Consider the following 22,398-nt stretch of genomic DNA (forward strand, 5'->3'; position numbering starts at 1 on the left):
AGGGCGCTGGTGGCCTTGCACGCTGGAGCTGGCGACGGGGTTCTGTCTGGGGGGGAGTTTGAGGCCCCCTGTCCCTACGCTGCCCATCACACCCCAGGACGTATTTCTCTTGTACCTGGGGGTCTGTACCGTTTACCCCTGCACGCATTCCCGCCCCCCCCCCCCGCCACTGCCTCTGACGCCCACCCGCATGTTCTCTGTGGGCCGTGTTTGGTTTTCCTGATTCCACATGTGAGGGAGATCATATGACGTTCGTCTTTTCCTGTCTGACTCATTTCACTCAGCGTGACGCCCTCCGGGTCCGTCCACGTTGTCGCCGAGGGCAGCTTGTCGTTCTTCTGCGGCCGAGGGGCAGCCCATTGTCCATGTGCACCACCTCGCCCCACGGACACTCCCGTGGTTTCCGTGTCCTGGCGACTGTCGGCGGCCAGGGCGCGTGCATCTCCTCCGGGGAGCGTTCTCGCTCGTTCAGACACACACCGGAGGACGGGCTGCTGGGCCGTGTGCGGCCTGTGTGCAGTTTTTTGAGGAAACTCCGGACAGTTTTCCATACGAGCAGCACCAACTTAAATTTCCACCCCCTCCCCAAATTTGTTATTTTTTGTCTTTTCTGATGCCATCCTGACAGGCGTGAGGTGACATCTCATCGCGGTTTTGATCTGCGTGTCCCTGATGCTCAGTGACGCTGAGCATGTTTTCATGGGATGTCGGCCATCTGTATGCCTTTGGAAGACGTCCGTTCGGATCCTCTGCCCATCTTTAAATAGCATCGTTCTCCGCTGTTGTTGATCTGTATCAGTTCTTCGTGTAGTTTGGAATTTGGCGCCTTGTCCGGTATGCGACGCGCAGGTACTCGCCCCCGTCCAGCGGGCTGCCTGTCCGTGTGCTGACGGTCTCCTTCCTGTGCGGAAGCGTTTGGGTCCGATGTGGTCCCGCGGTCCGTTTTCGGTTTTGTTTCCTTTGCTTTGGTGCCGGATCCAGAAGATCATCACCGAGACCGATGGCGCGGAGCTTACCGCCGTGTTCTCCCCGGGAGGTGCGTGGGTTCAGGCCTCGCATCGGAGTCTTCCGGCCCGTTTTGGGTCGGTTTTCACGCGCGCCCCTGGGTGGGGGTGCAGTTTCATCCTTGCATGTCGCCGTCCGGTCTTCCCAGCGCCGCTTGCTGACGAGACCGTCCTGACCCGCCGCGTATTCCTGCCTCCTCCGCCAGGATCGACCGCCCGGATGTGCGCGGGCTCATTTCTGGGCGCTCTGCTCCGTCCCCTTGGCCCGCGTGCGTCTTTTCTGAGGCACCCTGCCGTTCGGGCCGCTTTAGCCGTGTGCGGCTTGATACCGGGTAGCGCGATGGGTCCCGCGTTGCTCTTCTTCCTTGAGGTGGCCGTGGCTGGTCGGGGTCTTCCGCGGCTCCAGATGCATTTCGGGATTGCTGGATCTAGTTCTGTGAAAAGTGCCATCGGAATTTTGACAGGGATCGCACTGAATCTGTAGATTGCCTTGGGGAGTATAGATATTTTAACAAAAGTAACCGTTCCAATCTTTCGGTTTATTTGCGTCTTCTTCAATTTCTTTCTTCAGTGTCTTATAGTTTTCAGTATACAGATCTTTCACCTTGGGTAAACTTATTCCTAGATTTTTTCTTTTTGTTGTCGTTGTACATGGGATCATTTACTTAATTTATCTTTCTGATAGTTCATTATTAGTGTATAGAAATGCAACAGATTTTCGTATATTGGCTTTGTGTCATAGAACTTTGCTGAATTCATTGATCAGTTCCACAGTTTCTGGTGGAATCTTTAGGGTCCCCTGGACATAGAATCACGTCATCGGCGAGTAATGACGGCGTCACTTCTTCCTGTCCAGCTCGGATGCCTTTCATTTCTCTTCCTGGTCTCACGGCTGCGGCCAGGACTTCCAATACCCTGCTGAATACAAGTGCTGGCCGCGGGCATCCTCCTCTGGCTCCTGACCTCGAGGAAGGCGCTTCTCACTTGTCCCCATTGAGCATGATGTTAGCCGTGGGTTTGTCGTGTGTGGCCTTATCACGTTGAGGTGTGTTCCCCCCATTCCCGCTCGGCTGCGTTTCTATCATGAATGGATGCTGAGTTTTTCTCAGGTGCTTTTTCTTCATGTTTTGAAATGATCACATGGTTTTAATCCTTTACCTTGTTAACATCGTGCATCACATTGATTGATTCACGGATGTTGACCCGACCTTGGACCCCTACGATAAACCCGCCTGACCATGACGCGTGACCATGCGATCGTTTAATGTCCTGTCGAGTTTGGTTTGCCGCGGTCCTGTCGAGGACGTTGGCATCCGCGTTCCGCAGGGACCGGCCTGCCATTTTCTTTTCTTGTGCCGTTTTCATCCGGTTATGGTTCGGGGTGGTGCTGGCTTCATCGCACGGCTTTGGACGCGCTCCTTCTGCTTTTGGATGAGTTTGAGAGCGGCGTTTGGTAGGCGTCACCAGTGATGACGTCTGCTCCTGGAGTTTTTTCCTCGTTGGGAGGTTTCGATTGCTGATCAATCTTCCGCCTGATAATTGGTCTGTTCGGATTTCCTAGGTCTTCATGACTCGGCCTCGGGAGGCCGTGTGTTTCTAGGAGGTCACCCACATATTCCTCCGGGTTGTGGCATGCCATTTTCCGTGGGGTCGCTGGAAACCCACTGTGTTCTGTGGTCCAGCTGTAACGGTTCCTCTTTCATTTCTGATTTTGAGTTCTCTCTCTCTTTCGGTGAGTCTAGCTAAAGGTTTGTCATTTTTCTTTCTCTTTTCAAAATCCAGCTTTTAGATTCATTCGTGTTTTCTATTATCTTTTGAGTCTCTTTTTCATTTGTTTCCATCCCGATCATTGCTGTTGGCTTCCTTCTACCAGTCGTGGGCTTCGTTTACGTCTCTAGCTCCTCAAGATGAGAAGTTAGGTGGTTTATTTGAGAGGTTTCTTGGCTCGACGTTTATCGCTGCGAACTCCCCTCCTGGGCCTGCCTCCGCGGCGTCCCTCGAGTTGCGGTATTTTGTGTTTCCATTTGTCTCAGGTATTTTTTAATTTCTCTTCGGATTTGTTCATCGGCCCGTTGGTTTTTCAGCCGCGTGCTGTGCGATCCCCACATAGTTCTGATATTTCCTGTTTCCTTCCTGCGTTTGGTTTCTGGTCTGATACCTTCGCGGTCGGAAAAGGGGCTTGGTGTTTCAGGCTCCTCAGATTTGTCGAGACTTATTTCGTGGCCCGCGGTGCTCCCTGTGGGGAAGGTCGCGTGTTCTGTTGTTTGGGGCAGGATGCTTCGTGCGTGTCTGTCAAGTCCACGGGTCTAACGTGTTGTCTGAGGCTGCCGTTGCCGTAGAGACGTCCTGCCTTGGTGGGCGGCTGGCTGCTCCGCCTTCGCTCACGGGCCCGCGGGAGAACATGCTCGTCCCTTCGGGCTGCGGGTGCAGTGGTCTCTAGGGGCGGATGAGGACCAGGAGGCGAAGGACGCGTTCGGATGGACGGTGCGGCCGGCAAGGGTTTTGCTGCGGACGCCGTGAGTCCCGGGGGCTCAGGGGCCGGCTCCGTGTCACAGGTGCTGGTACACTCAGCGGCTGCGCACAGGCGTCCGGATTCATGTTTGACCGTGACCGTGGGAGCACACACAGCAGGCGTGGCCTCTTCCGATTCTCACGAAGGTGCCACGTGGGCTCGAGGCCCCGGGTCGGAAACCCAGTGTGTGGGAGCGGGCATCCCCAGCAGAGGGACACAGTGAGCTTCGGTGGCCCCAGGGACCCCTGCCCCCCCGTTGAGTGCTGGGTGAGAGGGCGGGGGCCGGTGGAGGGCAGGTCATCCGTAGCAGCCGCAGGGGGCCGACCGCGGTGCAGGCCGTGCGCGTCAGTGGCAGGGGCCCCCCGGATGGCCCCCCGACGTTGCCTGGCATGGAAGGCGGCTGGCGGCAGTGGCCGCGGTGCTGTCACTGTGCCGATCAAATGCCTCTGGGGGCCCCTGGAAGCCAAGGACGAGGCTCCGTCCTGGCCAGGGCTGCAGGTCCACACGCAGACGGGCAGCGTCTCCATCCGCCGCCCGCTAGCCCCGTGCTGCCTGGCCTGATGCTCCCCCGGCCCCGTGCAGCCCGGCCAGCACCCCCTTGGCCCCGCGCTCTGCTGTGAGCTTCGTGCTCTTTCCTCCTCGGGAAGTCTCAGCCTCCCCTGGCCTTGGGGAAGAAGTGACCCCGACACCCCCTCAGGTCACCCCCTCCTCCCGTGGGCCTTGGTGCAGCCCCAGACAGTGTGGGCTGCGTGGGCGGCTCCAGCCCTGGCATTGTGTCTGGGAGGCAGGGGCGGTGGGGCCGGACTGCCCTCGACGGCAGAGAGGGAGAAGGCCCCGTGCCCTGGGGGAAGCGGCCGCGTCGGGCCTGACTGACCAGCTGCACGTTGCCCGGCGCCCTCTTTCTCCTTGGCCGCGCTTGGTTGCACTCCCGCTGAGTGCCGGCCCGGGCCGGCCCCTCGGTCTGTCCGCTCGGCCTGGCACCCAGGGGCACAGCAGGCGCCCCTGCCAGGGAGGCAGGGGTCAGACTCCAGCCCCGTTTTCTCACGGTGCTCCTGCTCTGAGGCTCGTCGGGGACGGGCACCGCGTGCGTGACAGGCACCGCGTGTGTGACGGACACCGTGTCATTCGGGGCACACTGCCAGGCATATGTGTGCATACGCGTGCGCATGTGTGCGTGTGCGCATGTGTATTATGTGTGCGTGCGTGTATGCCTGTGTGTATGCCTATGTGCGCGTGTGTGTGTGCATGCATGTGCGTGTGTGGGGGGGGGGTGAAGTGACATCAATAGGAAACTCAGGGGCTGAGACCCTGGGCACTGGGTGACCGGCCAGGCGAGTGGCGAGCAGCGGAGAGAGCAGGCGGGCCTCCCGCAGCTGCCCGGTCCCCGTGGCAGGCTCCGCGGGGCCTCCCAGCTCACCTCGTTTTGAAGAGGCCGTGGCCGCGTCCCCTGTAAGTGCCTGACACGTGGTCGTTCTGTTGGCAGGTTAAAGGGCCTCGTGAGGAGGGCTGGCGGCGGGGTGGTCCTCGCTGTGGGAACGCAGCGGCGTGGCCGTGGGCGGGGGCGGGGCTGTCGCGTCCTCCCGCCCGTCCCGCCGAGCTCCTCCCTGACGTGTCCGTGGGGTCCCCGGAAGGCTGCTTCTGCCACGCGGCCTCCGGGGCATTGGCGGGTCAGCGGCCCCCTGCAGGTTGGTGGCGAGCCCCCCGGCACACGGGCTCGGGTAGCGGGCGGCCTCCCCGGGGAGCGAGGGCCCGGGCGTCGCACCGTCCTGGGCAGCGGGGACCGTGGTGGCTGCAGAGCGAAGGTCAGCCCGGTCCAGCCCCGGGTGGTCCGTGTTCCTGCGGAGCCCGAACTCGAGGAAGAGCAGGAAAGCCGTGTGACTCGGTGTGCATTCGTCCCCTGAGCTGGGGTCCGACGTGGAGCAGAGGAGACGTGGGGGTGTCGGGTTGGGGGCGCCAGCCGCAGACCGGGGTGCAGAGCCAGGCCCGGGAGGGGGGACACGGACTTCGTTCTCGCTGCAGGCTCCTTCTGGGAGGTCCCCGTCCGGGGCCCCCCCAGGCGGCGAGGTCTTCAGCGACGCTGCGACTGACATCCAGCCTCCTGCAGGGCTGTCCCGAGTGCCCTGACCCTGACGCCCGCCCTTCCTTCCACAGGGACCTGGGCCGAGGTCTCTGCCCTGCAGCATGGAGCCGCCCATGGACCCTCCCATGCCTGCTGCACAAGGTAAGGGCTCCTGGGCCGGCTCCCCTGGGGTGGCCCTCCCCGGAGCCCCTGACCGCTGGGCGGGCTGCACAGGGGGGTGCGGTGCGGCCTGGGGGTGGAGTTCCGGCGCCCTCCCCGGGGGTGTCCTGGCTGTGGCTGCCCCGTGCGGACGGGGCTGGGCTCCCCGTGGCCCCTGCTCCTCCCTGCGGCCTCTCCGAGCAGCATGTTCCGCGTCCGCCCTCAGCCGGGCTCGCCCAGCACCCGCAGGCCGTGTCCAGCTGCCGGGCCTGTGGGGGCCGAGAGGCCGGAGCCCCCCGGTTCCTTTCCCCCTGCTGTCCCCTTCGCTGGAGGGACCGAGGCCGGGCATGTCCACAGGCACCCCCAGTGGACGCGGAGCCCCCAGCCCTCAGAGCCCAGGGTCTCCGGTCCCCCAGGGGTCGGCCGGGCCACACGCGTGCAGGACGGCCGGGCACCAAGCTGGGGACGGGACCGCGGTGCACGGACACGTCCGTCTCGGCGTGTGTGGCCTGCGGGGGACCCTCGGGCCCTGTCCCGTTCTGCCGCTCCCCAGTGCTGCTCTGGCCTCGCCCCCGTGCCCTTCGCGCTGCGGCCAGGGGCAGACGCGGTGGCCGTGCAGCGTCTCCGCGGTCGGCCCGGGTTTGGAACCGGTGGAGGGTCAGGCTGTTCGCTCCTCAGGTGAATGGGGACAGAGACCACCGCCTCCCCCTGGGAGCAGGAACCGCAGGGGTGACGGCAAGAGAGGGCGGGGCTCCCAGAGACAGGGGCGCTGGCTCGCGGCGAGAGGCCCCCCGTCGGGGACCAGCGTCTGCGGTGCGAGGCAGACACCAGGGGCCGCGTTCAGTTTCCCGGAGCCGCGGGACCTGGCTGGGCCTGGTGGCCGCGGTGGCCAAACACCGCTTTCCGCATCCCCTGGTGCCTTTGTTCCCTGTGAGCCCACATGCTGGGGCTGGCGCGGGGGGCTTGGAGTGGGGGGCTGGGGGGGCCTGGGCACGTTCGCACACGGCTCTGGCCAGTGCACAAGGCGCGGGCGTCGGGGTCTCCTCGGCTCGATCCCGCCGTGATTGTTTCACTCGAGGCTGAGACAGCGACAGACTCTGCTGCTCAGCACGCCGCGTCCCTCTCAAATGGCGGGGGCTGTGTGACCTGCGGCCTCGCCAGGGCAGTGACTCCCCCAAACCAGAGCGCCGTGCCCCAGACCGCTGCCCGCCAATGGGGAGCTGGCGTCCGAGGCCGTGCGGGGGGCCGGTGTGCCATGTGGCAGGAGTGGGTGACGCCAGCCTGTGTGCTCGGGGCACGCGGTGTGACGCCCGCCCTCCGCGTGACGCCTGCCGAGGGCCGCGTCTGCGGGGTCGTCTCCGGGCCCTCAGCCCCATTCCCGGGGTCCGTGTGACCCTTGTGCTGCGTGTGGCTTTGTACTGCGTTGATACCGATTCACGGGCACGTGGTGGCCAAGCGCCGGCGGCTGGCGGCGAGTGCAGACGCAGGCGGAGGACGGCAGGAGGGGTGCGGACCCCCCGGAGGAGGCCTGGGGGCGGTGGCATCGTGCTGGGGACGTCGCAGTTCAGCGCAGAGCAGGAGCGGCGGCGCCGAGGCCTTGGCCGTGAGCTCCGCCTCGTCACTGGGGCGGTGGGCAGCCTGCGGCGTCCCACGGCGCTGCTGCTGCTGCTGCTGCTGCTTTGATTTAAACAAAGGGCAGAATTAAGCAAACAGCGCCCCCCCCCCCCCCCTGCAGTGAGAGAAACATTGTGTCTGGACCAGCTTGTAACCACTCGCAGCTTTGTAACCTCAGGAGCAAAGTGAGCAACTTGTATCTCTGAACCTGACAGGAGTATTCTTTTACATTTTTTCTCACCTCTGTGTCCTCTTTAAATGGGTCACTGGGTTTTGAGCAGTCCCGGAGGGCTTCTGTTGGCAGAGGAGGGGCGACCTGGAGTGGGCAGCCTCCCACCCTGTCCCCTCATCCCTGGGCCCTGCAACCGGCTCTCCCACTGGGAGGGGAGGGACCTGAGCCAGCCCCACCCGATTCCCGGCTCCCTGTCAGCCTTGTGGATGCGGCAGCTGGGACAGGCGGGGTGTGGGGGGGATGGACCTCCACTTCCTGTCCCCCTGTGCGGGGACACGTTTCAGCTCATCATGGCTGGCATCAGAGCTGAACTCAGGCTTCTCAAAGACGCCCACGTTGTGACCTCATCCGATGTCGCCGGGCCTAGGACGCAGGATGGCGTCGGGGACAGAGTAGGCGCTGTGTGTAAGGCTGGCATTGCTGACACTTCCGTGAGGACACGGTCTCACTGAGGTGCCCATGGGAGCCGTGTGGGGACAGTGCTGCTGGGCCCCAGGTCCTGTCGCCCCAGGGACGCAGCCTGCTCCCGGGCCCTGCCGTGGGGCGGGAGGCAGAACGGCGGTTGCCTCCCAGGGCTGCGTTCCAGGGGCGCGCCACCCCGGGGGCACGCAGCGGAGCCATGCCGACGCCGTGGTGGCCACGGCCAGGGCGGGGAGTGGCCCTCACACCGCTGGTGACGTCGCAGCCGCAGCTGGCACCCGTCTGCGGCCCGGGGCTTGGGGACCCCCGCGCTAGTGGTTCAGGGTGACGGCCAGTACAGTGTCCTTTGAAGTGAGTCCAGCTGACCCGTTTTCCCCTCACAATCTGCACGAGACGTCGCCCCGCGTGTGCCGTGAAGGCTTTGCGCCTGCGGGTCCCCGCGCCCCCTCCCGCCTCCCACGAGAGCAGTCTTGCTCAGGGCTGCCACGCGCGGTGCTGGCCGCTCACAGCCTGGACGCGGTGTGACGTGACGCCCGCAGGCCTGGGGCCCGGCCGGGCTCGGGCCTCCCCGCGGCTCGTGGTCCCGGCGCCAGGTCGGCGTGTGGCGGTCCGTTTTCTTCCTCCTCCGCCTCCAGCCGTGAGCTGTGCGCCCAGCGCGGGGGCCGCGAAGCCGAGTCCCTCGAGCACAGTGGCCGCCGTCCTCACGAGGCGGTGGCGTGTCCCGTGATGTGTGTCACCCTGCACCGTAGGGAACGACGTGCCGTGTGGCGCCCTCGGTGGAGGAGAGGACGACGGGGGCCAGCGTCTCCTGGACCGCGGCGATGCGGCCCCGGAAGCCGACCAGGGAGCCGCCGCCGCCGGCCGCTCCACCTGCACCAGCCCAGGCAAGGCCCGGCGCCCGGGGACGGGCACCGCGGGGAGGGGCCGGGAGCGAGGGCCGTGACGTTCCCGCGGGACCCGTGACGGAGCAACCGCACCTGCATTTGGCCGTTTCTTCCACTTGTACCATTTTCCACTTTACTTTCTGTTCACGTTTTGGAAAAACGGCCTCGTCCGTGTGTCGCTCCAGGACGTAGAGTAGTTTGACACTGACGTGGTCTGAGGCGAGTCGCTGTGGCCGCTCGAGTGTGACCGCCCCGTGGTGCAGCTGGCCGCCCACTCGCTGGCCGGAGGGGCTGGCCGGACCAGGCTGGCGCCCTTGTCCATGACAGACACTGGCCTGGCTCGTGACCGTGCCTCCCGCAGTGTGCCTGTGCCTGTCCCCTCGGACAACGTGCTGGGGGCCGCGGGCCGCACCCACCTGCCCGACGGGCACCCCCGGCCCCCAGGCCCAGCCCCCAGGCCCTGGCTGTGGCCGGGCGGGGTCGGCCCGCGCTCCCTTCTTCCCCCAGCCCCGGGGCCCGTCGCCCTGACGGCTGCTGCGTGCTCGCCCGCAGGAGGAGCAGACGGTGCGGGAGCAGACGTGGGCGAGAGCGTGGAGCCAGCGGGCCCGGCGGGCCCGCCCAGGGTCAGCCCCTACTCTGTCATCGACATCGCGCCCTTCCAGGAGGACCCGGGCCCGCAGGCCGTGGCGGAGGAGAGCGCCGGCCCGCACGTGCCCAGCGGGTACTCGGTGCCCGTGCCCTGCGGCTACGCTGTGCCCTCCGGCCTGCCCGCGCTCTTGCCGGCCTATTCCAGCCCGGTGCTCGTGCGGCCCGCATCCCCGGATGGCGAGGGTAGGTGCCCCCCGCCCCACGGTGGCTCCAGGCTCAGAGCCGCCCATCCCCTCGTCCTCCCTTCCCTCCCCTCCCCCTCCCCGCCCTCCCCCCCCCCGCCCTCCCCACCCCCCTCTCCCCGCCTTCTTCTCCCCCTCCCCGCCCTCCCCCCCCGCCCTCCCCACCCCCCTCTCCCCGCCTTCTCCTCCCCCTCCCCGCCCTCCCCCCCCACCCGTCTTCCCCTCCTCCTCCCCGCCCTCCCGTAGCCCTGTCCCCTCAGACGTTTGTTCCTGAAGTCACGAGGTCTGCCCCATCCGTGCGTGGGAGCCCATCCTCACGGCCGAAGCCTCCGCACTAAGCACGTGGAGCCAGGTTCCCGGGCCGTGGGGTCAGCCGTCCAGCAGGGCCCGAGAGCTCAGGATGGTCGCTTAGCGTAAACGGGATTCCCTCCTCAGGCCTTTCGTGGACGGCTCTGCCTCGGTGGCAGTGCGCAGCCGGTCACTGGCTGGGCACCAGGCCTTCGTCCTGAGCTGGGGGACACCTGTCAGACTGCACCTGTGAGCACGAGTGTGAGCGTGCGTGGAAACGTGTGTGCATGCGAGTACGTGTGCATGTGTGCGCGTGTGGGTGTAGGTAGACGTTTGGTTGTCAAATACCACAAATTTATGTATTTCTCCCTTGAAAATCTTTGGATGTTGCTACCTAGACACAGTTTCAAGTAAATCACAGTTGTGACTTCCCATGAAAACTTAAGAAACGAGGAAAGATGTGATTTTTTTTTAAACTCTAACTTATTTTATTTAAGTGTCACGTTTCTGGCTGCTTCATAAAGTATCAGTTATGACATCACTATTGTAATCCTATTTGAAATGCCTTTTATCTAAAAGCTGAAAAATTTCAGTCCTATCAATAATTAATCATCTTTATGTGAGGATAAGCTATCGTTGATAAAAAAGCAAAGTGCGGAATCATTTTAAAGACGAAAGTCGGTTTCCTGGATGTCCTCGCGGGCAGCAGACGAGGCTCCTCTCTCTTCCAGCGGAGACCCCGGAGGTGGCCGACGACAGCCAGTGCAACTCCCTAAGCTCCGAGGACCCGGCGAGCAGGTACCGGTCGTCAGGTCACACGTGAGCTCCGAGCCGTGGTCCTGGGGCGCCCGGCCCAGCTTCTGTCTCCCCTGCCCCTTGCCCGGCCCCGCACGGCGTCTCCCGGGCCCCAGGGCCCTGCAGGACGCTCCCGTGGTCCTGTGTGGGGAGTCAGCAGCCAGGCGGGGCCGGCAGACGCTCGTGGGGGTCTGGGTGACTCCGAGAGGCGGCACCATTGTCCGGCCCCGCCAGCGGCGTCTGAGGGTTCCTGTTTCTGCACAAGCTCACCGGCTCGTTCCCCACCTGTAAACGCCTCGGCCACGCCCGTGCGCACGGAGCGTCTCTCCCGGACTTTGATCAGCGTCTCCCTGAGGGCCAGCTCCGTGGAGCGTCCTCTCGTGCTTACTGGCCGGAGAAGTGTCACTTGGGTCCCCTGTCCATTTTTAAGTTGTCGAGCTGTGGCTGTTCTTTATGTGGCCTCAGCATCAGTCCCTTCTTAGATGCAACTTGTGTTTTTCTCCGTTTTGTGGGTTTTCACTCTCTTGAGCATGTCGTTTAACACAGCAACGGTTTCAGCTTTGGTGACGTCCGGTTTGCCGGTCACGTCTCGTGGCTCGTCAGCACCTCCAGCGTCCTCGCGGGTCGTCACGACTCCGAGTTTTGCCGTTTTAACACGTCTCCTGAGTTCCGGGGCTCTGTGCGGTCACGTGGTCTGGGCGCTGTCTGCGCCCTCGGGTCAGGACCGGCGCCCTCACGGGCCCTCGCCTCCCTGTCCCGGCCGAGAGGGCCGCGAGGCCGTGCGCCCGGGGTTCGGGGCCCGTGGTCGGCAGCGAGGGCCTGGGCGTCGTGTGCCTTTCATCAGCATTTCGCATCCTCCGACCCTTTCAGGGTTGACGCCCGCCTCGCCCGACCGGGTTTGGCCGTCTCTGCGTGCCGCGTGTGCGCGCTGTTGTTTTTGTCATTTGCCAAACGCTCGGTGTGCCCGAGGCGCCGCGGCGGGTGGACCGGCCTCGCGTGCCGCCGCCTCACAGGGTCGGGCCGGAGGGCTGTGCATCGGACGCGCACGCTGGTGGGGGGCCCCCGCACTCGGAGGCTACACGTCCTGGCGGGTGGGAAAGGGGCTCGCGAGCGCCTGTGGCCTGAGGCCCGCCCCCGCCGGAAGGCGAGTCCTCGCAGTTTCTCGGGTCCACGGCGTGAGCGGGCGCGGGAATTCCGCGTGTCAGCCCCACGTCGGGGTCCCCCCGCCAGCTCCTCCCCGGCCCGCGTCCCCGCTCCCTCCCCGGGGTCTCCCCCGGTGCTCAGTGCTCCGCCCTCGGTCTCCACCGTGTCTCCCTGGCCTGTCCCCCGGCCTGTCCCCTGGCCTGTCCCCCGGCCTGTCCCCCGGCCTGTCCCCTAGCCTGTGCCCTGGCCTGTCCCCTGGCCTGTCCCCCGGCCTGTGATGCCATGTTTCAAAGCACAGCCCACTATCACCCACCTCACGGCGGGCTTCTGGTCCGAGCACCACACACAGAAGGCAGCGATGGGCCCTCTGCCAGGGGGCGGTGCTCAGTGTCCCGCGCGCAGTGCGGCTGCAGGGCCCTGTCCCCCACGGCTCGCGCCAGCTGCTCACAGTGGAGCCTTCGTGGCGGTCAGTGCCGGCCGAGGCTGGGCGGAGCGGGCCCTGTGGTCCTCGCTGCTCCTCGGGCCGGTCCTGCTGGCCCGTGCGTGCCGATGCCCCGCCCTCCGCAGCCCTGGGACGGGGAAGCGGTCTCTGGGGAAAGCCCCTGGACAGGGTCCCCTCCCCCTGCACCTGCAGAGCCCCATCGCAAAGTAAACCCCGGACGCCTGTTAGCGGTCACAGCCGGGGGCGTGGTTGGAGGTGACCAGGGAAGTATTCACTGTGAAACACGTATTTTGTGAAAGGGCGACATTTTTAGAGGAAAAAGATTATAAATGAAGTGAACGTAACCGCAGAAGGTTTCGGGAGCCTGGCGCTTTTAAACACGTGGGCGCTTCCGGGAGTGCGCTCGAAAAGCCGCGCCTGTTTGCCTCGGGCTTTCTCTGGGGTGTTCGGGCGACCCTGACCTTGCTGTGATTTCAGACTTAGAAAGTGCAAAAACGCCCTTTTTAAAGATGGAGTGGAGTGCTGGCCGTGCCCCATTTACACACACTCACACACTCACTCGTACACACACTAAAAGTCACTCAAACACACATACTCATGCTAACACACACACTCACACGCACTCATATACACCCACAGACTCACGCTCACACACTCAAACTCACATACCCTCACACATACAGTCATACATGGACACACTCACTCTTACACTCCTACACACACTCACGTACACTCACATATTCATACTCACACACTTTCACACACAATCACATTCACACACACTCAAACACACAATCACACATACACACTCATACGGGCGCGCACACACACACTCACACACTCACACACACAGCAGCACACCCTTGAGCAGCCGCAGTGACCTTTTTGAGACCTTTGCCCCTTCCTCCATCTCTTGCGGCTTGTAGGCGCCTCGCCGCTCAGCAGAACTCTTGGCACGGAGGCAGCGTGGGCGGGGGGCCCGCCCCGCTGGACGCCGGCTTCTCCATCCCTCCCGTGTGCGTGGCGCCGCCACAGGCCCTGCCGTGCTCGTCGTCCCGCGAGTGCGTCCCTGGACCCTGCGTGTCACCTCCGGGGGCCACCCCAGAGCGCCGCGAGGCTACTGCTTGCTCCTCCCGGTGGGTGCTCCCCGTGGACGCTCGCCTCCCGAGCACGTCCCTCCAGGCCCCTGTCGTCTGCACTGCCGGCCTCTCACGGGGGTGACGTGCTTTGCTGAGTGAACCCGCTCTTGTCACTTCCAAACGAAGCAGCCCGGGGGCTTCCCGTCACCTGCAGGGGGACGTCCAGGTCTCTCTCCGTGCGGGGCTCTGACTTGGCCGGCGGCCGCCGCCCTGCTCGCGGGGATATTAGCGTTTGTCATCGCTGGGGGCCGATGTCACACCAAGGACCCGCCCCAAGGCCTGGTGACATGTGAGGACAGTTTGGGCCTTTGGAGAGGGGCCGCATCCTCCACGTTGCCATGGTGACAGCCTCTATGCCGTACAGATGGTCGGGACTCAAAGCGCTGACTTATAAATGGTTACGAATGAAAATCTGAACTTGGGACGCCCCAAAATCACCTCCGGGAGAATAGTACCCGGTCACACGCGTGGGGACACATGTCTTTGGGGACATCGTGACCAGAGGCTCCTTGGTATTGTGTTCCCACAGTGGAGATCCGGCCTGCACAGAAGACAGCGCCCTGGCCCACTGGGCCGCCGACCCGGCCAACACCGCGTGGATGGACAGTAAGCACCCCGCCCCCCGGGAGCCACCAGCCCGTGGCTGGCCCTCGCCCTGTCCAGCACGTGGTGCCGATGGGCCTCGTGCCCGGCCTCAGGCCTCAGATTTGTGGTTCTTCCCCGAAGCGTTGACCAGAGTGGCCATCACTGTAGCCAGTGTCCTCGGCAGCCCCAGCGGCCCCTCCTCCCGGGCCCCCGGCTCGTGTCCCCTCCTGCCGGTCCCTTTCCAGCGCAGGCTTGGGCACCTGTCACACGGTCTGGGTTTGGGGGCCTGGTGCTCCAACCCAGGGCTCAGCCAGCCTGTCCCCACGGAGACTAATAGCCCCGTTCCTGCGAGGCGTCCAGGAGCTACATTGTCACGGTGCCAATGCCAGAGCGGGGTTGGGGGTGGCTGGGCGGTGAAGCCAACCCCGGCCAGATGCCTGCCAGAGCCCCGGGGCTCCCCCCTGCGCCCTAGGATGCCCCGCTGGTGTTAGATTTACTTGTTTTTTAATTTGTAAAGGAAAAGTGAAGATTGCTTTTCCCATTATCTCTCTTATTATCTCTTGGCTCTCTAATTCCTGTCTGATGGTTTCATGTGAACCGCTTACAAGGTAGCGCATCGTAGCCCCTCTAATGATTACGCTCTCCCGGAACGCGTCAACCCGGTTTCGATTATCGGGTGATTCTGCTCTGGGGAGGAGAGGTGTGCCATCGGGATCGGCGCAGCATTAAATTGTTGTCTTCCTAGTTTCTAGTGATTTTTTTCCCAAAGCGAAATTTGTCTGAATTTCTACTGATTTTTGTTACTCAGATGACAGCTAATTAGACTGTCTTTGAAAGTGAGCTCTGTAAACTCTCAGTCCCTCCCGACAGCTAATAAGAGTAGGGATACCGTGGTTGCAGTTAATAAATACTGTCACAAGAGGCAAGAGAATAAAGGTGTTCCCGAAAGGGACAGATTAGCCTCGAAGCTGTAAACCTCCCATGGGCGCTGTTCACAGCTGGCCGGTGTAGAGCGATTTCTTTCAGTCCCAGGAAAATGCCCTAAAAACAGCGCTCGAGCGTGGTCCGGCGTCAGTAACAGCCCCTGCAAACTACCGTTTTGAGTAATCACGACGTTGTGGGAGACCGTGGCCCCATCACGGGTAATGTCACTCGGTTGGTCTTGGTCATTTTTTAAAGTTTCTCCCCTTTCATTCCAGATCCAGAAGAAGCCATTTACGACGACGTGCCGAGGGAGAATTCGGACTCCGAACCAGGTCTGGCGTTGTCTGGGTCGAGTCCGGGGGGATCCGCCGGGCGGTGTTTCCCCCCGGGCATGAGAACGCCCGTGCGCACACTCCCATTCGCGCAGCCCTGTGCGTGTGGCGCTCGTGTGCCCTGTGCCCTGTGGTTGAGTGCTGGTGCGTGTGCACAGGTGTGTGTGTTTGTATGAGGACAGTTGACGGAGAAGCAGAAGGAGTGGAAGGCGTGCCGCGCGTGCGGGCTGAGGGGGCCGGCACACGTCCGGCAGGCGGTGAGAATGAGGGAGCAGAAGCAGGAATCACCGGGCCTTCCCAGTATTCAAGAAAGAGTCCCCAGATTGTCCAGATACAAATTCGGCGTGGGGCAAGCATCAGGCCACACCAGGCACAGACGGGCGACAGCGCCGAGCACCAGGTCCACGGTGAGCGTCGCACCAGCAACAAGGGAGAAAAACGATTAATATGCACGAGGAGCCACAGTACGGGAAGAACAGCGGACCCACCGCTGTGGCTTGGCGCTCTCAACGTGCTGAGGAAAACTCGGGGTTTCAGCCTGGCTTTCCACCTGCAGCCAGAGTGTCGTCCTTCAAACAGGACCAAGGCAGGGTCAGACAAAGGCTGGGGGAGTCCCCGCTCGCAGGCGCTACAGACATGTCTGAGAACGCGTTTTAAGGAAGAGGACACAGAGCCCTAGGAAGCGGAGGAGAACAGCGCACAAATGAACGCCCGAGCCTGCGGATGAATCCGAGGCGGCGTCGACGGCAGAGAGTGTCGTTCCGTTTGGAGGGCGCGGCCTCGCGGGGCGGCGGCCGACCCTGAGCCCCTGAAGTCTGTGCCTTTGTTCAGGGGGAGAGTTTGGACACTTTTTTTTTTTTTTTGATATGATAGGTCAGGTCTGCTTATCAATAAAAGAACAGAAATAGATTGTCTACCTTCCAGATTAGTAATGCAAAACCAAATCTGGTAGAAACCAAGGAAACATAAAATAAGAAAGCATGGAAAATAGTTTGAAAGAAAAGAGTAAAATTAGTTCACACGTATTGGCATTTATAATAAAAATAATTTGACTCCAGTCACCAGCGAAAGAAATTCCGACGTGGGATGACGCGGCAAAGCCGGACACGCATCCTGAGAGGTAGAGAAAGGTGCCGCGCATCTGGACGCAGGTGGAAAGAGGAAGATAAGGTCCCTTCTGACCAAAATACGGCCAGAACGACTATCGTCGTGTATGAAACGCTAAGCTCTACTCCACCATTCGATCGAGCATCCTCAAGAGAGAGACAGGACAGTTCTAAACTTACGCGCCCCTAACAACGTAGCCTAAAATTTATGAAGCAAAACATGGCTGAGGTGGAGGCGGAAGCAGAGAGACGCGTAGGCGGAGGGAGACCCTGCCGTCCCCTCTGTCGTGGAGCCGGGCGCACAGCCCGAGGGCTGCAGGGCGCAGCGCGCGGTCAGCCTGGGGGCCTGCGCGGAGCCCCCGAACGAATGGTTTCAGGATGCACAGTGTTTCCCAGACACGCGGGGCACTTCCAGAAATGACCTGCACAGTAGGATGTCTCAACGCAAACAGTGACCAATGCCAAAGAACCGGTACTCGGGTCTCGTTCCTTGACAAAAACCTGATAAAGCCAATAACAAATAAGCACAAACATTTGAAAATCAAAAATCTACACTTCGACACAGCTACTACCCATCCACTGCACAGCCCACGGCCAGGGGTGAAATCGGAATGAAAACTAGAAAATGTTTCGACTTGAATAATAATGAAAACATTAACAATTTATGGGATAGGTTTAAAGTGATGAGGAGTATATGGAGATAATGGCATCTGTTAAAACACAATCGAAAAGTAACGAGCTCGGCATCCAACTCGGGACTTGGCAGAGTTAGAGGGAGGACGTGCGGCCGGAGGAGCCGGCGTGACCGCCGGGGACGAGGGTCGGCGGGTGTCAGGAAACCCGCGGCGGTTCTCTGCGGCTGCGGGAGGCGGCGCCAGTGCCCGGTGTGCTGGAGAGAGGCTGCCCGGGGGGCGGGGAGGAGGCGGCTGCGGTAGAGATGCGTGAAATCCCGCCAGCACTCGGTGCACTTCATGTCAGTACAAGAAAACACCCAGGAAAGTGAAAACTCCTTATCGGAAATAGAAAGCGTTCATGAGTCTGTAACAACTGCAGGTGCGGGTCCTGCGCTCAGTGAACCTGCCAGGCCTGTCACCAGGGCCGGTGTGGCCCAGAGCACAGCCCTGGCCCCTGTCACACGGCTCCCGGCGTGTCAGCAGGAAGTCACCGGCCCCTGCCCCAGACACCCGAAGCCGGAGGCCCCGGTGGGGCGTCAGGAAACGGAGGCCGGCAGCATCCGCGCCCTCGGCCCCTCCCGGAGCCCGGTGGCTGCGGCATCTGCAGGTTCTCTCGCTGTCGCTGGGCACAGGAGCGGGCGGCCCCATCAGAGTCCCCGTGCGAAGCGCGTGTGTGGTGGGTCGCCCGCTGCCGGGCCTCCCCCAGCACAGAGGGGGGACCTGTGGCCTCAGGAGCCACAGCACCCGCTCGAGGCCTGCGGGTGTGCCCTCTGGGCACAGTGCCTTGGTCACTGGTGTGCGCGTCTCGAATCGAAATGAGCGATGTGCGAAGCCATTTCAATACAGTAATAGAGTATTAGTTTTATTAGGCCCTTTTTAGCACAAAAGCAAAATCTACAGTAGTGTGCAGTGAGTTTCACTGTGTTCATGTTTGACTCTGTCTCTCTGTCACCCACCCATCTGTCCATCCGTCTGTGTAATCTGTTTATATTCTTTCCATTTATCTGAAAAAATATTTTCCTTTGTGGGAGGGTGTCTGGTGAGATTGGATTCAGTGGGGGCCAGGCCCTCAGGGCACAGGCAGAGCTGGGGTACCGGCCTCCACCAGCCGCCCTCCCAACCCCGGTCACGGCCAGCCCCCCTGGTCACTGCCAGCCCCCACCCCGTCACCGCCAGCCTGCAAGGTCCATCCCACAGCCCTTTCTGGGGGCAGACCCGGCTCAGGCGGGGGCCCGCGGGCTCGCGCACCTGCTGCAGAATGGACCGCCCACGAAGCGGCGGCCTCCGGGGTCTGAGCCCGAATCTCATCCCGGCCTTTGTGCAGCAGATGAAATGCTCTACGACGACGTGGAGAACGGAGACGAGGCTGGGAACAGCTCTCTGGAGGACGGATGGAGTTCGAGCGAGTTCGAAAGCTACGGCGAGCAGAGCGACTCCGAGTGCAAGAATGGGGTGCCCCGGCCCTTCCTGCGCGGTGGCCACAAGAAGCAGGTGAGCTTCCGGTCCGTCCGTCTGGGAGGCGAAGCGTCACCTGACACGTGACCCCCAGCATGCAGAAGTTTGAACAGGTGTTTCTAAGACGTTGCCCGTGGTGTGAGGGTGTGGTGTGGGGGCGGGGCACACGATACTGGCAGAGGACGGGGGTCCTGTGTGTCACGAAGGAAGTGTAATCATGGCAAGGTGGGAAAATGAGATTTTTATGAGGAAAATCAGTCAAAAGTCCCCAGCAAGCTCGCTCTCTGGAAGGTTCAAGAGCGTGAGTGGCGTTCTCTGAGTCGTTCGTGTTGTGCGCACAGAGTCCCGTGTGTGCATCGCGTAGCCGCTCACTGTGCCTAATGTGCTACTCGATTGAAGCGGGTCCGCGTGGGGTCCGGGAGCACCCCGATGTCCCTTTGAACGTCAGCATTTCTAACAGGGACAGAGGCGTATAAAAATAGAACGTTACAAAGGACGTGAGAAGCTCCTCGCTGCCCCAGGACTGTCCTCCTTTAAAGGGAATCGTGTGCACGGGTGTATGTGCGCGTGTGTGCATGTGCATATATGCGTGCGTATATGCGCGTGTGCACGTGTGTGCACATGCATGCATATGCGCGCGTACATGTGCATGTGTATGTGTGTGCATGCGCGCACACACATGTGTATGTGTGGGTGGGTGCGCGTGGGACACTCCTGCGTGGAGGGCCCAGCGAGGAGCTCAGACTGAAGCGTGAGTTCTCGAGCTGGGTGGCGTTCGAGGTCGGCTGTCGGGCGGGCTCCGCTTGTCAGCGCTCACTGGCCGAGCTGCGTGCGTGTGTCACTGGGTGTTTGTGCGAGGTCGATTCATGCTGACGTCTGCAGCCCGCAATGTCCCTGTGCTCACATTCTCTCCGTGTGAGGTTGACACGCGGGCCACGCGCACACGGCTGGCCAGTCCGGCCGTGGTCGCTACAGCCGGCGACCTCACGCCCCACTCATGACGAACACGGTCAGCAGACAGCCCAGCCCACCTGTGCGCTGGAGGCCGCCTGCCGTGCGAGGTGGAGCCTCCAGGTTGCCTCGTGTGCTCACGTTCTGTAGACTTGTTTCATGAGGCGTGAGAACAGCCTGCCCGACTGCTCGGCCTCCCCGAGCCCTCTGCCGGGACCTCCCGTCCCGAGTCGTCGCGGCCAAGCTGAGCCAGGGAGTGAAGCCGCAGGTGCGCCCGACTCAGCGCCCTACACTCTGGCTTTAACCTGGGATTTGGAAGTCGTGCTTTGTCTGATTTTGGCGGGAGGGCGGGTTCAGTGGGTCTCTTGGGAGAGTGGTCAATGCCCTTACCTGTCGCCCTGGGCCAGCCTGGTTGGCCATGGTGCAAGGTGGCCGAGGTGGGGGTTGGCCGCTGGTGAACCCGGCAGCGTGGTTCTTGGACAGAACCTCCGCCCTCCTCGCGGTGGCCCGTCCCAGACCCGCTGCCCGCAGTGCCCAGCGAGGGTGTGTCGGGCGGCCCAGTGGCCTCACTGCTGGGGATTACGAGGCGCGAGGTCAGCACAGGAACGGCTCACGAGTAAGGGGCAGGAGCCTGCGTCCCCCCATCTCCCAGGGCAGGGTCCTGGGAGGGCACGGAAAGGCCAGCATTCAGGTGGGGGGCTCGTCTCAGCGGCATTCTCACGTTTTTATCCAGTTACTTACTGTGTCCTTGTCCCAGCTGAGGTGGGAGATGTCCTCTGAGGAGCAGAGCCGCCGTGATTCCTGAGGCTTCGCTGCCCCGCCCCTGACCCCGCCCCCCCTTCCCGGTGAGAGAGAGTGACCTCGGTCTGGGGTCCCGAAGCTCCCCGCTGGCCACCCCCAGCTCACAGCCACTGTAGTGCAGCCCTGGACTCAAGTGTCTTTTTTTTGGTGCTGACCTAAGGGAAGGTTCATATGTATTTTACATATTTCATTGTTTTATTCTCATCAAAATACGAAGGAATGACCGTGTACAGATTTTTTCGTGTTTGCGCTTGTTCGTGCATAGAAAGCTCTCCAGTCTGTCTCACCGGAGTCGTGTGTCTTTCCACAGTGTTTCACTTACGCGTGTATTTGTTTCCGAGAGCCGGCGGGCTGCACACGGGGCCGGCGCGGAGGGGGAGCCTGCCGCACGCCGGGGCTGCCGGAGCCCTTCCGCTGTGGGATCGTCCCGGGTGCCGGAGAGCGCGTTTTTGTGAACAAGCCGTATCTCTTTGTGCCGTAGCTGTCCCACGACCTAGCCCGCTTAAAGGAGCACTATGAGAAAAAGATGAAGGAGCTGGTGGCCAGCACAGTGGGCTCGGCGGAGATGCAGCAGCTAAAGCAGAAGCATGAGCTGAAGGTAGTGTGGCTCGCTCCTTGCCCGGCGGCGGCGGCCGCGCTCGCTTGGCGCAGGCCCCGCTCCGAACGGCCGCGGGGGCCGCAAGCCGGCCGCCCCCGGGGTGTCGCGGCGCCGCCCGGCCTCGGCGGGGTCCCGCGCGCTCTGAGGGGCCGTTTGCCGTGGCTCTCACGGGTGAACGACGGGGTTTTCCGGAGGGTCCCCCGTGTCCGGCCCCGGCGCGTCCGAGGCGGAGGCCGGCTGTCTCTAAGCCGGATGCGCAGAGCCGCGCCACCTGCTTTTTTGTCTCAAAACCACAAGTTTTCATAAATGTGTCATCTAAGATAACGTCATGAGAGATTTATCACTATTTCAAAGTCAGTGTTAAAAAGCTCAGAATTTCCTCAGCTTTAACTCGCCATGCAGTAAATACAGGTGACGAAAGCCCGACGAGCCCGGGCTCGCGGGCGCCGTCATTTTTGCGGGCGTGAGGGCCCCGGAGTCCGCGAGCGGCCGGCTTTGCACGTGGAGACGGTCGCTTCCTTGAGGCGTGTTTTAAAAGGGCACTGTCAAGTGGTTTTCCCTTCAGTCCGGTCTGTGGTCTGACGTGTTGCGACCTGTGTGTTTGTGGCGCGAGGCACCTCCCTGACCGCAGGCTCTGGCGTTGCGGGCGGCAGTCGGCTGGCTGCTTTGTTCCAGAGTGTTCTGGGCCCTGGGCTTTTCCAAACGGGGGCTGGATCTTGGGACTCGCGTCCTCTCGTCCAGTTCGGTGCCGTGTGTTCCTTGCAGGAGGCCGTGCCGGGCATCATCCTGGGTCTGGTGGGTTTTCTGGGGGGCCCAGGGCTTGGCTGTGGGGAGCCGGGCATTGGACGTGCACGGACTGGGAAGCGGCTGGCGAAGAAACGGGGCGCTTGGGGAGCAGTGAGGGGTGAGCTGGGCGGGACCGAGGCGAGACGGCGAGGGCCGAGTCGGGACCTGGCCGCTGGGCCCTTCCCGCCCCCGGCCCCGAGGTCGTCCTGCTGCGTGTGGCCGCGGGTTCTGGCCGCGAGGCTTCGTTCTAGTCTGCAACCCCGGTTCTCCTGGGAGGGAGCCGGGGCCGGGGGCGGCCAGAGTGAGCTGGGCACCGCGTCCAGGTCTGGGGGGCGTGGGGAGGAGCGGAGTGGGGGGTGCGTGAACGGGGCGGCCGGGCCGGAGAGAAGGCGGTGGGCATCGTCAGGGCTGCGGCTGCGATTGGTGTGGGGTGCAGGCCTCAGGGCCGGAGGCCCCGGTGGCTCTGGGGTGCTGGGAGGGAGAACAGAGCGGCCTGAGCCGACCACTGGGCTTGGGGTCTGCAGCTCGGTCTCGGGAAGCCCTGGGAGGTGGAGGACGCGTAGACTGGGCCAGGGCTGGAGGGCCGGTGTCTGACAGCCGTCGGGGAGCAGTGGGGAGCGGGCCGCGTGGGGGGTCGCACGGCTGCAGCCTCTGGCGCCACATCA

General features: G+C 62.6%; 1 protein-coding gene across 6 annotated transcripts in view; it reads left to right on the top strand.

Moving 5' to 3' along the window:
* Positions 1-22,398, top strand: part of ARHGEF10 (Rho guanine nucleotide exchange factor 10) — a 60,731-nt gene that overhangs the window by 4,879 nt on the left and 33,454 nt on the right. For 3 of the 6 annotated variants that reach the window (XM_036228975.1, XM_036228974.1, XM_036228971.1), the window contains 8 exons: positions 8,750-8,884; positions 9,437-9,715; positions 10,734-10,800; positions 13,309-13,518; positions 14,051-14,127; positions 15,306-15,362; positions 18,467-18,633; positions 20,831-20,947. In XM_036228975.1, the coding sequence (XP_036084868.1) occupies positions 14,121-14,127; positions 15,306-15,362; positions 18,467-18,633; positions 20,831-20,947 (348 nt within the window). In that variant the 5' untranslated portion in view covers positions 8,750-8,884; positions 9,437-9,715; positions 10,734-10,800; positions 13,309-13,518; positions 14,051-14,120. Of the gene's footprint in view, positions 1-5,667; positions 5,738-8,749; positions 8,885-9,436; positions 9,716-10,733; positions 10,801-13,308; positions 13,519-14,050; positions 14,128-15,305; positions 15,363-18,466; positions 18,634-20,830; positions 20,948-22,398 lie in introns of all 6 variants that reach the window. The other 3 variants (XM_036228972.1, XM_036228973.1, XM_036228976.1) reach the window with 3 other exon arrangements.

Source organism: Rousettus aegyptiacus, unplaced genomic scaffold (genome assembly GCF_014176215.1).
Source record: "Rousettus aegyptiacus isolate mRouAeg1 unplaced genomic scaffold, mRouAeg1.p scaffold_m13_p_11, whole genome shotgun sequence".
Taxonomy (NCBI): Eukaryota; Metazoa; Chordata; class Mammalia; order Chiroptera; family Pteropodidae; genus Rousettus; species Rousettus aegyptiacus.